Source organism: Crocuta crocuta, unplaced genomic scaffold, assembly GCF_008692635.1.
Source record: "Crocuta crocuta isolate KB4526 unplaced genomic scaffold, BGI_CrCroc_1.0 scaffold102, whole genome shotgun sequence".
In the NCBI taxonomy this organism is placed as follows: domain Eukaryota; kingdom Metazoa; phylum Chordata; class Mammalia; order Carnivora; family Hyaenidae; genus Crocuta; species Crocuta crocuta.
The window spans coordinates 8,972,612-8,988,191 of NW_027530019.1; the positions used below are offsets into that span (position 1 = coordinate 8,972,612).

The following is a 15,580-nucleotide window of genomic DNA, read 5'->3' on the forward strand; positions in this document are numbered from 1 at the left end:
ACATACCATGGCACCATTTATTGAGTGCCTACTGTGCGCCAGGCCTTGTGCTGAGTACTTGAATAAGCTTTTCTCATTGAATTCAATACATGTCAATAAGTCTATGTATTTTACCATATTGGTGCTATCATCATCTCCATTTTACGAGCATCCTTCCTCGTAATTGAGGTTACAAAATTTAAGTAACTCGTTGAAGGTCACACAGATGGTAAATGGGAGAGACTAGTGGTTAGTCTTGAAATTTATCATTTTGCTTTTCTGCCTTTCACGACAACCTCGTTTGGCACCTTGACTTGGAAAGGGCCCAGACAAGGGAGTCTGGTTGGAAACCACTTACTAAAAGGTGGACTCTACCCACATAACCTGCTTTCTTCTAGAGCAGTTAGGTGTTGACTTTAACGCATCAAGAGTTCTGGCCTGTGACTCCTCTCAAGGCTTCCAGTGGGCACTAGAAAATTCAGATCTGTCAGACTGCCCCTGTGACAGGCACCCGGCCTCGTTCAGACAAGCCCCGTCCTGACCAACAGAGCCATGGCTGGGGCCAGGCTGGGATAGGAGGTAAACACACCTGTCAGACGGTCAGAAGGAAAGCGGCACTTTAGCACTCCAGAGCTCCATGGGGGGCAACACTGTGCTTCTGCAGATACCAATTCTCACCCCAAAACCGTTTTGAGAGTTGGGGTAGGGTGCTGAGCAAAGGGCAGGAACTTAAGACTCAAAGCTGCCCCAGTTTGAGTCCTCACTCTGCCCTGCGGCCTCCTCCTGTGTCTGCACCCCTTGCACTAAACTGCAGTCCTGGTGCCCACCTCACCATGATTCTTATGAAGGTTAAATAAGATAAGGCATGCAAAGCACTTATTAGTTAAAGGACAGGCACGTGGGAATAATAACTGTCACTTCACTTCACTGCCTCATTTAATCTTCAGGTGATGAAATGAGACTGAAGCAGAGGAAGGTTAAGTCATTTTCCCAAAGTCACTCGCTAGCAGAGAGTGGATCCAGGATCCCAAAGCTCATGTCCTGGCCTCCTTAGTGCACCCCAGTTATTGCTGTTATGGGGGGAGGGGGGGTCACTGCTGTAATAAGCTCTTTTTCCTGGGAGCTGCCTTGAAAACCAGTAATGGAGGACAAATCTCAGCAAGTTATCTGCAGGGTGACTGAAGAGGAATGAGTGATTTCAGCAACAATTTCCTATTGTTGCTCTAGGTGAGGGGAACTTCAGCCCAAAGACTAAAACCAAGTACTGTGAGTCAGTCTTAGACCTAGTCAAGCCTTTTTCCCTCAGTGCCACCAAGAAGGGCCTGTGGAGGGGATACTTCATGTTTGGAATTATGGGCTGAAAAGAACAAGGAAATCACCGCAGGAGATTAGAACTAGGAGAAAGAACCCCAATCAAAAGGAAGGGGAGAGGTCCCAGGTGGCTGGGCCAGGCCTTGGGCACTAACTTGTAGCAGAAGTCAGCGTTGTGCTTATAGAACCGGCAGAGGTTCCCGTCATCAGGGGGCGTGGCACAGAAGAAGATGGATGGCGACAGATTGTATCGGCCAATCTTGCAGAATTCATCCATTTCTCGCAGAGCACCAGGCTCGATGGCAACACGATCCCCTGGAGAGGAAAACGTGGGCAGGGGCAGAGCTGCTGTGAAGGGGCACACGCTCCTGGGGAGATGCCAGCAGGGGGAGCCACCCTCCTCCCTGGGATCCAGGGCCCCCTAGACAAGCCCAACCCATTAGCGCTTGCTTCCGCAGAAAACTCGGGATGCTGCACAGAACATGACCAGCACACTTCTCCAGACTGATCTGGCCTGCCCTTTTACCAACCCTGGAACAAGCCAACCCACCCCTCAACTCCACAACCACTTCCCAGCTTGGGAAACACAGAACCAGTCCCATCTCTGAGGCAAGCCAGGTCCAGGATTCATCTCAAACTACCACATGAAGTTTGCAGATACTTTTTTTCTTCACCTGCTTTGAAAATATGGCGCAAGGCCTTTACCAACACAGGAGCCACAATTATGGCATGTCTTAAATGTTCAGTCTGGTTGCATTTCAACAATAACTAGGAGTTAGGTGATCCCCAGTTAGCAGGACTGCTCAGGCAAATGACCCACAGAGGTCTCAGGCTCCAGCGGAGAGTAACTTCCAGGCTTGTGAACTAGTGTACTTCTCCTCTGTCTCACTATGCTTGCTTGGAAACCCAGCCCTAGAATTGCTCTATCTTTTCATTATGAAAATTTTCAAACAGACGTTAAAGTTGGAAGAACTGTACAGTGAACACCCAGATGTCCTCCACATCAATTCTTCAATCAACATGTAGCTAATTTTCTTTATCACATATCCACCCATCCATCCATCTCTCCTCTACCCATCGAGTCATCTTTCCTGATGCATTTCAACATAGCTTATAGCCCTTAGTACACTCCAAGCTTAAATGCTTCAGCCTGCCTATCATTAACTAGAGTTCAATACTTGTTTACAGTTCTTTTTTAAGGTAAAATTTAAATATTGATAAAATGCACAACCTTACATGGATCACTAGATGAATGTTGAAAAAATGCATTCACCTGTGTAATATAAGCCCCTATCAAGATATAGAACATTACCACTACCTTGGAAACTTCCTTCCTTTGTGTCCCTTCCCAATCAGTCCCTATCCCCACCTGCACAGGTGTGGAAGAGTGGAGCTAGGGCCCTCCCTAGCCTGAGGAGTGTCACCCATGGGAGGTTTTCCCTTTACTAAATAGCTACATGTTAAGTTATTTTTATGTCTTTTGCGTTAAAAGTACCCACAGAATAATGCAGGGTCCTGGTATGTAGTGGTTAGTGCTCATTAAAAGTAGTGGTGGCAACAATGATCATAGTAGTAGTAATATAACTAGTACTAACTATTTTTATTGTATTTATAATTATTGTAATTATTTGAGCTGGTATTATTGTGCAGGAAATTCAAACTATAAGATAGATAGCCAGATTGTATTTAAATTAAGAATTCTTCCTTGCCTTAGATTTATTAATTCTTTAAGATTTACGTTAAAAATTTGTAAACAAATGTTAAGAACTACTCTATGAGTGCTTTCCTTCTTTCTAGACTAATTAATTGGAATTTTCAGTCCAAATTAGCATATGAAACACTTAAATAAAAATTTTGTGTTCTAAAAGAAAAAAAAAGGATCCACAGAAATCCCTGCAACCATAAAATGTATTCCCCCCCAACCTGTATGTGTCTTTCCTTCTATCCCTCTCTACTTTCCCTGTGGCCCAGTGAGCTTTCTCCAAATTATGTTCTACCATTGACGATAACTTCTTTCTTTTTTAAAATTTTTTAATGTTTTATTTATTTTTGAGAGAAAGATAGATACAGTGTGAGCAGGGGAAGGTCAGAGAGAGAGGGAGTCACAGAATCCAAAGAAAAGCTCCAGGCTCTGAGTTGTCAGCACAAGGCCTGACACGGGGCTCAAACCCACAAAGATCATGATCTGAGCAGAAGTCAGACACTTAACTGACTGAGCCACCCAGGCACCTTGACAGTAACTTCTTTAATCTAGCATTCAAGAGTCTCCATAATCAGGTGGAGTTTTATATTACTCAGTTTTGTCTTCTAATTATTACATTATAATGATATAATAATAACTCTCAGCTGTACAGTGCTTTTAAAGAGGGAATTTTATACAGATTATGCATTTTTATCGTCTCCACTAACTCCCAGCACAGAACCTCTATTCTGAGCAGGACAGAATCATTAGCGACCCAGATATGTTATGCTCATCTCTGTGATTTTGTTACTCTCTTCCTCTTAACTAGAATATTAGCTTTGGACCCCTTCACTAACTCAAATACAAAACCGTTCTCAGGTCTCCAGATGCTGGGCAGGCCAGTGGTTCTGAGCACTTGCTTTAGAGTCAGAAAGACCAAGGCAGGCATCCCATCTTGAGACTCACTAGTGTGTGACTCTATGTAATCACCATACTTTCTTCATCTGTTAAGGAAGAAAATAATGCCTACCTCATACAGTTGTTCCAGTAATGAAATACATAATTATACATGTAAATATTTAACATGGAGGCTAATAGTAAAGCAATGAATATTAGCTACCTTCTTCTTACAATTATTATTGTTAAATAACCAGCCCCAAGACCCATCTCCTCCATGAACCTTCATTAAACACCTCTGTCCACCACAAATGCCCTTTCTTTGAACTGCTAGAGCTGATTCTTTTTCATATGTTATAGCACCCAATGGTTCTTATTCACTAGTTTTCCCAACTAGATGAAAGTATCCAGGTATTGTATCTTCTCAGTTTTCTGTATCTCTCAAAGCACAAGGTTGGACTCATTGTAGGTTGCACTCAACACTTAATATAACTGAAATTTAAAGAACCCCTCACTCCTTATTATGACTAGTATTTAGGGATCTGGTCCTAAAGGTAAGAACCACTCAATGGCTGTTGGAAACTATGAATCTTCCACTTTGGGGTAACACCACAAAACCTCAGGGATTTCTCAACTTCCACCCACAATGAATGGAGAGCCTGACAACATTCCTAAATGAGACACAAGTCTAGTTTCCTCAGGGCCAGACGACTCCTCTTCATGTAGCTGTGCTGAGAGAGCCTTATAACTAACACAGAAATGGCACCTCCTGCCAACCTTCTCCTTCCCTCAAATAATCTGATGTTGTCTCCAGGCTGTACAGTGGCCTCATCAGCAAAGGAAGAATAAAGCCAACAGCTGGCTGCATCACACAGCTTGAATTTAATTCACTTATTGAGGAACATCACAGGCTGCCAATAGCTGAGCATTCCTCCCTTCAAGAGAATGAATTAAGCAAATCTAGAAAAATAGTGGTGCCTTTCCAGTCAACCAATAAGATCAGCGACTATACCAAAGACCCTGGTTCTCAGCATGTGGACCCAGTTCGTGGATCCTATGCCTGGAATGTTTCCCCCACTCCTTTACCTGGCTTATTCCTTAGCTGTCTTCAGGTGTTAATTGTTCCTCCCTCTGAGGAGCCAGGGATCTGGTTAGAACACCCTGATCACACCCCTCTTCTCTGTTGCCCTCAACACAATTGTACTTTAGGAACTGTATGTGTATCCCAGGCCCATCTTCCTCTGTGGAAGGTAAGATCCATTTGTGTAGAAATCGAGACTGCATTATTCACTGCTGTAACCCCAGGGTTTAACAGAGGGCTTGGCCCCAAGGAAGTACACACAAATATTTATTTATGTTGAGGGATAAATAAATCAGTGAATTGAAGGGTTTTGCTGACCTGGTTTTAGGTGCTTTACCAATGATCCCACTTTTACGACTGTTCCAGAAGCTTCATGCCCCAGAACCATTGGCTTTTTCACAATAAAATCTCCAATTCGGCCATGCTGCCAGTAGTGGACATCTGAGCCACATATCCCAACGGAATGCATCCTCAGCAGCGCTTCTGATAAAAGGAAGGAGAAAACAAGTGAGGGAAGGAACTATCCCCCCTGCAGCCTGAAGCACCACCATGCTTCCCCTCTGGAAAGGGAGAGGGTTTGGTTTCAAAGGCGAGGTACAATATTTAGACCACAGAGGAAAACAAGCTAAACAGCAACACTAATGAAGGCTTGCAAACCACGAAAGTTTCCACAAAGCAAAATAACTGCATTTGAGGATTAATGCTATGTATCAGCTCAGCTAGGCAATGGTGCCCAGTCCTTTGGTCAAATAGTAGATGTTGCTGTGAGGCTATTTTTTAGATGTAGTTAACATTGGAGTCTACTGACTCAATAAGTAAATTGTTAAAAGTAAAGCAGATTACTCTGCCTAATGTGGGTGGGCCTCATCCAATCAGTTGAGGGCCCTAGGAAAAAAGATTGAGATTTCCTGAAGAAGGAGTTCCAAGACTGAAGCATCAACTTTGACCTGAATTTCCAGCCTGCTGGTCAGCCCTACAAATTTCAGACTTGCCAGTCCTCACAATCACATGAGCCAAGTCCTTAAAATAAATCTCTTCCAGCCCTCTTTCCATATACATATATAATAAACCTATATATAAACAAATCTATATAATAAATCTCTTTCTCTCCTCTCTCTCTTTCTTGGTTCTGCTTCTCTGGGGAACTCTAATCCACTGCACAAATAAGATATTATCAATAGGAAGAAATGTATCAACCATGTAAGGGAAAAACTGTTTTCTAGGCGAGAATATCTTATATTCATATCATATAAGAACTGATATGATATTTCTAGCATATCAGGAATATGCTATGCCTAAATCTTTTCAATTCCTGAGAGAAAGGCTGGCAAAATCTAGGCTTGGCAACACTTTGTGAGCTATCTGGCTGTGTTCTGCATGCCTGTTGTTTGGTTTAATAGTGCAGATTTAATTTAAACCACCCAAAGATTTCAGCTGGTATTTCCCCTTCACAGATTTGAATAAAGTGAGATTTGTTGGTATTGTTGTTGTCAGTTTTCCAAGTTGAAAGTAATGATGCCACTGAGCCCCTCTGCAAAAACAAGTGTGAAAGGATCACTGGCCCAGTCTGACAAAGGTGAGCATGTTGCAAGTATCTGAGGAAAACTCTGCCTTAGAAAGACAAAGGGACCTAAAGCTCTGCTATGCATGCAGGCATCTCACACCCTGCCCTTGCCACAAATCACAGGTGATCCGCAGGTGTGGTTCTGTACAACCTTCTCTGTCCCAAGCCTTGGTGACAGAGTAAGAAATGGCAGGGTGAATACAGAGAACCAAGGTAGAGAAAATGATCTCAGAGTTTCCTCTCTACCAATTAATAATAAAAGATTAAATCTGACTTGCTAGAAACGCTAGCTGAAATTTGCTATTGTTTCCCCTTCCGGTCAAGGGCAGTAAGAGATGAGAAAGCAAACGCAGAATGTTGTGTCAGAGAGAGAAACAGTACCAGGGTCCTGTGAGTCCAAGATAGCCCTTGTTCGGCTGCTTCTGGAATCCATACTAACTTTCCAAGACACAGTGAGGTGCCTCTTTCACGTCTCTGAACACCGTATCTTGGTGAAAACACTTAAGCCCTAAATATACATTATGCACTAAAATACTGATAGAAACAGCTATTGTCTGTATTCTTATCACTGTAAATCAACAACACAGCTGACCTTTGAGTAGCAAAGCTCTTGAGATTCCAGGAAAGTTGCCTTCAATCTGACGTTCACACGGAAGCTACAGTCCTGGGGAAAAGTGGGGAAGCACGTCCCCAAATCATGAAGGACAGAAAGGGGGCCTGAGTGGGTGGGTGTTAGGATGAGCTATATGTAGACACTCCCCCCACCCCTTACTCTCAGTCTCACCGCAGAGTCTTGCACATTATAAAGTGGGACTCCAGGGACAAGAGGGATTGGAAAGCCAACAGGGTGGCAGGACTTCCCAGGTACAGATACCACTCAAGGAAATGTACATCAGGTGGGCCTCACAGGCTCGCGCAGTGACAGGCCAGAAGACTGGCACAAAGGTGGCAGGAACCCTGCCCCAGAGCACTCACCCGCTGTCTGTGCTTGGTTGATTAGGACCGTGGGGTAATGCTCCGCGCAGCCCCTCCCATCCCCACTGACCAGAAGATCCCAGTCTTCCTCCAGTGATATCTTTTCTAAGAGATTAAGTTCTGTGGACTTCCTCATTTTCAAAACATGGATAAGGATTAGGGTTAGGACAGGGTTAGGCCACCCAAATGGCAGCTTATATACATAGAGTAACCTACCTCTGTCGTTAGGTCAAACAAGGAACAACTCTGCCTTTTTGTTCAGAAACTGAAGACATTTAATGTCAAAAACTCTGGGACAAGTCAGCAGTCTGATATGGTAACTCTTCCGGGTCCACCACTGTTTTTATTTCATGTAGGAGTCAAGCTGAACCTATCCAGTCATGGTGAATAACAGACTAGGTTTCTAGACTAACAAAAAAACAGTTTTTAATTGGAGGCAAAGTAATAAACAGAAGGAAAAAGGGGGTAAGGGAGCAATGTACAGGTTCCTCCGGGGAAAATAATAAGAAACAATAACATGTAAGTTGAGTATCCCAAGGACCTACCATTTGGGCCTGGTTCAGGGATCGGATAGTTCTCCTAAAGGAAATAAAAGAGAAAAATCATTTAGCATGCACAGTAACTTTCCCTTATGAACATTCTCAATTTTTTTAAAGTAGGCTTCACACTCAGTGTAGAGCCCAATATGGGGCTTGAACTCATGACCCTGAGATGAAGACCTGAACTAAAATCAAGAGTTGGATGCTTAACTGGCTGAGCCATCCAGGCACCCCTTATTAATGTGGAGTTTCACTCAAATATTTCTTCTTAGAATTAACACAGGCTCAGACCAAACTGTTGCTGGGTGGATGCCTCAGGGGACACACTAGATAGTGCTGACTCTAACTGCTGACCTCACCCCACCCATGGGTGCAATTTGCCCTGGACTAATAAAAGTATGCTACATGTTCCCGTAGGCAAAAAGGATGTTTGGACTGCCTTCCATATCAGATCCTGCCCTCCTCAAAAACCGCAGTCTTAAGATACAGATTTGTTTGGTCTGGGAAACTTTCAGGAAAAAGATAAGGTATGTGGTAGTTGCATGTGAGGGCTTTGATCTCTAGGTAGGTCGGAAAAGTGTGTGCTGCCACTCTTTCCTTTACATCAGCACACGGACCATTGCTTGTTTTTCCTCTTCTGAAACCTCCCATGTGGACTTTCAGAGGCCCTTCGGGAACACACAAGACCTGCTTTTTGACTACTCTCCAGGTTCAACAAGCAATCTAGGGCATCTGGGTGGCTCAGGTGGTTGAACATTTGACTTCAGCTCAGGTCATGGTCTCATGGTTCATGAGTTGGAGCCCTGCTTCAGGTGAGCCCCGCTTCTATCTCCCTCTCCCTCTCTCTGTCCCTTTCTCACTTACACCCTCTCTCTCTCTCTCTCACACACACACACACAAAAAGGAATCTGAGCTATTCCGGCATTCACAACTATTTACTATTATTATTATTATTATTAACATTAACCAACATTTCTTCCCCTTGTCAACTAGCTAGGAAATTCCTGGTGACAAGAAGGAAGGACAGTGAGTGGCTAAATCCAAGTGTTCATTTTATGAATTCTTTGAAGGTAGTCAAGAAGAGGAGGGAATGTAAAATGTTCACCATACCTACTACGTGCCAGACTACATTCTGGCACATGGCCCACAGTTTGCAGATGAGAAAGAAATCTGAGGCTGGGGAGTTAAAGAACTTGGTCAAAGCCATACTACCACAGAGTGGATAAACCAGGATTAAACCTGATTCCCCAACCACCTCACTGCATTCCCACACTGCACCCCAGGGGTAGAATATGCCTCTTCTCCTCTGAGGTGATCCAAGAAGCAGCCAGATAGGTGATGAGGAATGTTGGGGCTGGGACCCATGCACAGTGCTCTCTGGGCACTGCTCAAAGCTTGCCCCCTTCAGAAAGCCTCCCACAGATGCTTTAATAGGGTAGCAATAAATGACACTCAGGCTAGTTTGCTAACAAAATAACCTTGATGCTAGAGACCAGGCTTTCAGTCTCTTTAGTCACCAGGTACAGTGCACTGCCACAAACATGGGGGGGAGAGGGAGTTCTCATTATGCAACCACTCTCCATAACAGACACCAAGGAAGGTCTGTGGTTCTCACTCAACTCAGATTACCAATCTTTCTGTTGAAGTAGCTTGATGTTAATTTGAACCCCTTGTACTCAGTGGAACAAAGTCCAAAGAGACAATGGTTGGGGTGCCTGAGTGGCTCAGTCGGTTGGGCGGCTGACTCAGGCTCAGGTCATGATCTTGTGGTTCGTGAGTTTGAGCCCTGCATCGGGCACTGGGCTGACAGCTCGGAGCCTGGGGCCTGCTTTGGATCCTGAGTCTCCCTCTCTCTCTCTCTGCCCTCCTCTGCTCATACTCTGTCTCTCAAAAAAAAATAAATGTTAAAAAAAATTTTTTTTTAAACAACAAAAAAACAAGCAAAAACTCCAAAGAGACAATGGTAATGCTGATTAGCTAACATTGACCAATTTTTTTCTACCAGGTCCTGTGCTAAGTGCTGCACATGCATCACCTTGGTTCATCCTCACAGTGATGTGCCCATGGCAGCACTATGATAACATTGGTGGAACTATATCCAAAGCAGCTTGATGTGGGGAAAGGTGCTCAAGGCTGTTTTTCATCTCTTGATAACTTAAACTGGCTACCTGTGAAAGGAAGGAGGGAGGGTGGGGGAAGGGAGTCCATCTAAAAAAGGGAGTCCATCAGGATAGTTGGCTGTCACCAAAACCTCTCAGAGTTGCTAATCCCATCTCTAACATTATACATCAGGATTGCCACATAAAGTTCTGCTTCTCTTATAGTGGGTGAGATTTTAAACTGCAGGTTAATTGAAACTAAGACTCAGGCCTTTATTTCAAATATGGAACAGCACCCCACCCTCCCCTGGAAAGGCAGTATTTGGCAAGTTCTCAAGCAAAAAGAGATAAATCCACAGCATATTCTTCATATCCTTACCTCCAACCGGGCCAGCCCTGAATACCCATTTAGGAGTGGAGAGGGGTAAGAATCAAGCTCAAAGCCAACAGCTGGCCCTGAGTCACTGGAGATTACCCCTGTAAACATTTGCTGTAACAGAGCTGACCAAATTTGGAGGTCCCACGACCACAGAGATGCAATGACTTTCTGAGACACTAGAGGGCACTGTGCCGACAGCCCGGTTTTTCCTTGGTAGCAGATCACACACCATGGGGAACTTAAATACCTTTCCTTGCAAACCAACTTTTCCCCTCTCCTTCTCTTTCTTGCTGACTGACTCTAGCCACTCTTACAACTCATCTTGGCTCCTGACTCCCCTCTCTGCGGGAGACCATGCCACAGAAGCACAAGACCATGTTAAGATCGGCCCCTAAGTCTGTAAATGTTGTCCTCAGCATGGTTACAGGAGCTCATGTTGTAGAAAGTTATCACAGCGGGGTCACTAAAAAAACCTTGCTTTTTGTTTGTGGTTCCTTGGTATGATGTTGGCCACAGTCCTCTGTTTACTTAATCTCCTTTTTCTGTCTCAGATTTCGGTGAGGATATTCTTTCGTTCACCCATTTCTTAGCCTGTCTGAGACCCCCAGCTTTCCCCTTTATCCCCATAGCCCTTCCATTCCCCCGAAATTTTGTTATCACGCATACTCAAGCTTTCCTAAACAGGATTTCTTACCTTTCTGTGAATGACAGTAAACAAAGGGATAAGGAGGAGTTAACTGTTCTTTCCGGTAGTTGTGTCAGTTTTCCAGCATTTTTCACAAGTCAGGACTACATCACAGACACATCCTCCATCCCCTCCAGGTCTCCCCCCACCTCCCAGAATAAGTCATGTCAGTACTTCAGGAAGAACTCTGTGGGAACATGGAATCTTGTATCTTAAATGCTATCTTGCATTTCCTAAATATACTTTCTCAAGTTAGCCTGAATATTTCTCTCCTAAATATGTCCTGGTGGCCCCTTATCCTCTACTTCCACCTGCACATCTGAGTTCACACCCTCAGTACCTCTTGCTTGGGTTGCAGCAACAGCCTTGACATGAGGAGAAATCAAAATGCCTTCTCCCTACAGCAGCCAACCTGCGTGGCGTAGGGGTGAAGCACTCAGACTCTGGAACAGCAAGTCCGTGTGCAAACCCAGGCTCCTCTCCACCAGCTACCTGACCTCAGGGCAGTTACATAACCTCTTTGTGCCTTCAATTTCTTCCTCTGTATAACGAGGATAATCAGAAAATAGAGTGCCTGAATTGCGGTAAATAAGTTAGGTCTTATTACAAAAGAAACAGAATCAAAGTTATTTTTTCTATAATTCACAGTATGGTTGAATCAGCTCTGGACAGCCTTGTCCTTTTCCTTTTGAAAAGGGTACTTCTTAAATTTGTTTTGGGGAGAAGTTGTTATTTCTCTTGTTGTCACGTCAATATTAAGAGAACTGGACTGCTTCTTAAAAGGCTGGAATTTGGGAGAAAGTGTAATAGGATTCCAGCTGTGTTTTAAGCCTGATTCTACCAGTTGTGGGAAAGTGTGTTAGGCCAACCTCCCTGCCTTAGACTGAGGGCTTAGAGGCCGGCCTCACCCCAGGTCCTCAAAGCCCATGTTCGCCTTCCACCCCCACGGCCAGGTCTCCCTGACAACCTGTTGCCTGGCTGCCCTGTACACTTAAGAAGAGCAGAGCAGGAGACCTTATTTCTGTTTCGCTCCCTCCTCAATTTCCCTCCTCCCTTGACAGTGTTTTGAGTGTGGGAAGAAAATCCAAAGATTTCCTAACTGGCCATTTTGTCATAAAAGGCTTTGTTCTAGGGGAGCCTGGGTGGCTGAGTCGGTTAAGCGGCTAACTTTGGTTCAGGGCATGATCTCACGGTTCATGAGTTTGAGTCCGGCGCCCGGCTCTGTACTGTCTGGCTCAGGGCCTGGAGCTTGCTTTGGATTCTGTCTCCCCCTTTCTGCCCCTCCCCTGGTTGTGCTCTTTCTCTCTCTCTCTCTCTAAAATAAACAAACATTTAAAAAAAAAAAAAAAAGGCTTTGTTCTACCCACATTAGCCTGGCAAACTCGAGGTCAAAGTAGAAGGGTCGGAACACTCTCCCAAAGTCCCCTGAACCACTCTCCCGCCCAAGCCCTCAGGACTCCAACCAGCTTTCTTCTGCTAACAATCTTTCTAAAATGCAAATCGATTTAAAGTGCCCAGCGGCCCTGTAAAATCCTAAACTGGCCACCATGTTCTCTGCAAGGCTCTGCAACTCCCAGCACACCCTTTTGCTCACTCACTCACCTCCCTGGGACCATTTCCCCCACTGGCTGATCCTTTTCCTTCAAGATTCCACGGGGGTGGGGGGGGGGTGTCTGAGGTGGTTTCCTAATTCCTATGGGAACTCGGACATGTAGGTTTAGATGTGTTGGAACTGCAGTGTCTGCAGACATCCAGGTGGGGCTGTACTCCTGGGACTGGCACTCGGGCATGGGTCAGGGATAGAGACACAAACAGTGAAACAATCATCTCCTATCAAAAGCCTTCCTTGTCCTCCCTGGGCTCGGAAGGTGTCCACTTCCTCTCCTTTCAGCTTCTCCAGGACCTAGGATATTGTAGCCATACAGGATGGTTAAAGGACTATTTAATTCTCAGCTGTGATAAATTAAATAAACTTTAAATAAGTAATTTCCTCCTAATTAAAAATGTATGAACATAACTGAGTATCAGATGGTTCTTTAAGCAAAAATATGAAGCCTCTGAGCTTTGTTGGATGCTCTAGTATGTTAGTAACATTGATTAAATGCTGTGTTCAGGTCTAGGAAATGGAATTAAAAATTTTTTAATGTTTATTTATTTTTGAGAGAGAGACAGAGACAGAGCATGAGTGGGGTAGGAGCAGAGAGAGAGGGGGACACAGAATCCAAAGCAGGCTCCAGGCTCTGAGCTGTCAGCACAGAGCCCCATGCGGGACTTGAACCTACCAACTGTGGGATCATGACCTGAGCCAAAGCTGAACGCTTAACCAATTGAGCTACGCAGTTACCCTTGGGGAAATGGAATTATTTACATTTTTTAAAATTATTGAGCTGAAGGTGCCTGAGTGGCTCAGTTGGTTAAGCCTCGTTTGGGCTCAAGTCATGATCTCACAGTTCCATGAGTTCAAACCCCGTTTCGAGCCCTCTGCTGTCAGCACAGAGCCTCCTTTGGATCCTGTCTCCCTTTTTCTGTCCCTCCCCCATTCATGCACATGCTCTCTCCAAAAATAAACATTAAAAAAATAATAAAAAATAAAATTGAGCCAAATATTACTTCGCAAAATCTGAACATATTTCCTCCGGTAATTAGTGTTCTTAGTGTCCATCCGATTTTGAGAAAACTGCCAGCTTTATTAGCCACATTAAAATATCTATGAAGTGGATGTCAATACTGTGTGGGAGCACATATTTCTCCTCCTTAATTTCTGTCATGCAATTGTGAAAGATAAATTTCCCCATACTCCTATTTCTAGCTTTTCCCTTCAGAATAGGGCTACTTTTACCTCTTCTCTTAGTACTACTAGGACTTATTACATAAAATGTTATGATCCTACGTGTGGTATTGTTGACTGCTCCTGCCACTTTTAGGGGAAAAGATTAGCTTTGTGCCTCTGGACCTCCTGCAGACAAAGGCACTGTCCTTCCATAGCGGTTGGCAGAGTTGGCAGAGACGGCTGTATTTGCTGGATTTAATTTCCTGTTATTTATCTGGGTTTGGGTCTTGTTTTACTGTTGAAACACACTTAAAATATTAAAATAAAGGGAAGTGGTATTTCTTTGGGCTATTGGCTACCACCCAATTTTCCCTTTTTCAAAAGGAGTTTTAGACTGTCTTTTCAGTGCCTCTGACTGATAAATCTAGCTCAGGTGTTAAAGGGTTAAGTAGCCAGCATTTCCTCACCAGAGTAAACTCCCAGTTTAACCCAGGGCCTATCAGCGCCCTTTAATTTGATCGGATAGCTGTAGCTAGCTCTGTCAGCTGATGACAAAAATGTGCTCAGGTCCTGTGCTCAGGACCACTAGAGATGCCAGTGTTGATGCCCCTGCATCAAATAATCGCCTTGTCCTTGCCCACAGATCTTAACAGTAAAGTACATATGCAAGGAGGGGATATTTTCAACGTGTTAATTTTAGACATAGAGATGGAGTCCAAGTGTTGGGATTCCTGTGGGGCATAGAGCCTACTTGAGGGTCTCCCTCTCCTTCTGTCCCACCTCTACAAACAAACAAACAAACAAACACAGATTCTAACCAATTCTTTTGACCTAGGGTATAAGACATTTCTGCCCTTTATAATTAAACATCAGCTCATCATTCTAAAATGACTATCTTCCCTACAACTTGTTCTTTCCTCCAGGGGAAAATTTGTCATCCCAAAATTTATCTCTTTGGCATATGAATTATTTTAGGCTGATTATTTTTTAACAAAGAGCAGGCGTAGGAAAAGCTCTGAAAACTACTAGGAAAAGTTCTGAAAACTACTTAAGTTACCGTTTATTGTAAGAGATTTATGTTTAAAAGGAAAATCTCCATTTGTAAGGGTGTCTCCCTCTCAGTTCCTGGAAAAGGATGACTAAATCTCTAGAAACTCCTCTGGAGGAAGAAGCCACAGATTTAAATATGCCTAACAACCTAACCCTTGTTTACTGTGCTTTTTCCTGAAAAACTCCCATAACTGGTTTCCCTCACTCTGAGAAGATCTTTTGTTGCTAGCTGGAAATGGTACCTAAGATGGTGACTTGGGCCACTTCAGGAAATTATTCAGTTTTCCTAGTATCTCCCTTGTATATAGGAGGTACACATTATTAAACTTACTTAATGTGTAAGTTTAATAATGTGTACGACACATTAATGTGTCTTTTAGGGATACCTGGTTGACTCAGTCAGGTAGCTTCTAGTCTTACCGACTTTGGCTCAGGCCATGATCTCATAGTTCCTGAGTTCAAGCCCTGCATCAGACTCTGCTCTCAGCGCAGAGCCTGCTTTGGATCCTATCTAACCTCTCTCCCCCGCTCCCCCACTCTCGTGTGTGTGTGTGTGTGTGTGTGTGTGTG

The 15,580-nt window shown here is 44.0% G+C and overlaps 1 protein-coding gene across 1 annotated transcript in view; it reads right to left on the minus strand.

Moving 5' to 3' along the window:
- Nucleotides 1-15,580, minus strand: part of SORD (sorbitol dehydrogenase) — a 33,494-nt gene that overhangs the window by 11,962 nt on the left and 5,952 nt on the right. The window contains exons 2-4 of the mRNA XM_077764335.1: nt 8,034-8,067; nt 5,268-5,432; nt 1,446-1,605 (exon numbers count right to left, since the gene is read on the minus strand). Coding sequence (XP_077620461.1) covers nt 1,446-1,605; nt 5,268-5,432; nt 8,034-8,067 — 359 coding nt within the window. The remainder of the gene's footprint in view (nt 1-1,445; nt 1,606-5,267; nt 5,433-8,033; nt 8,068-15,580) is intronic.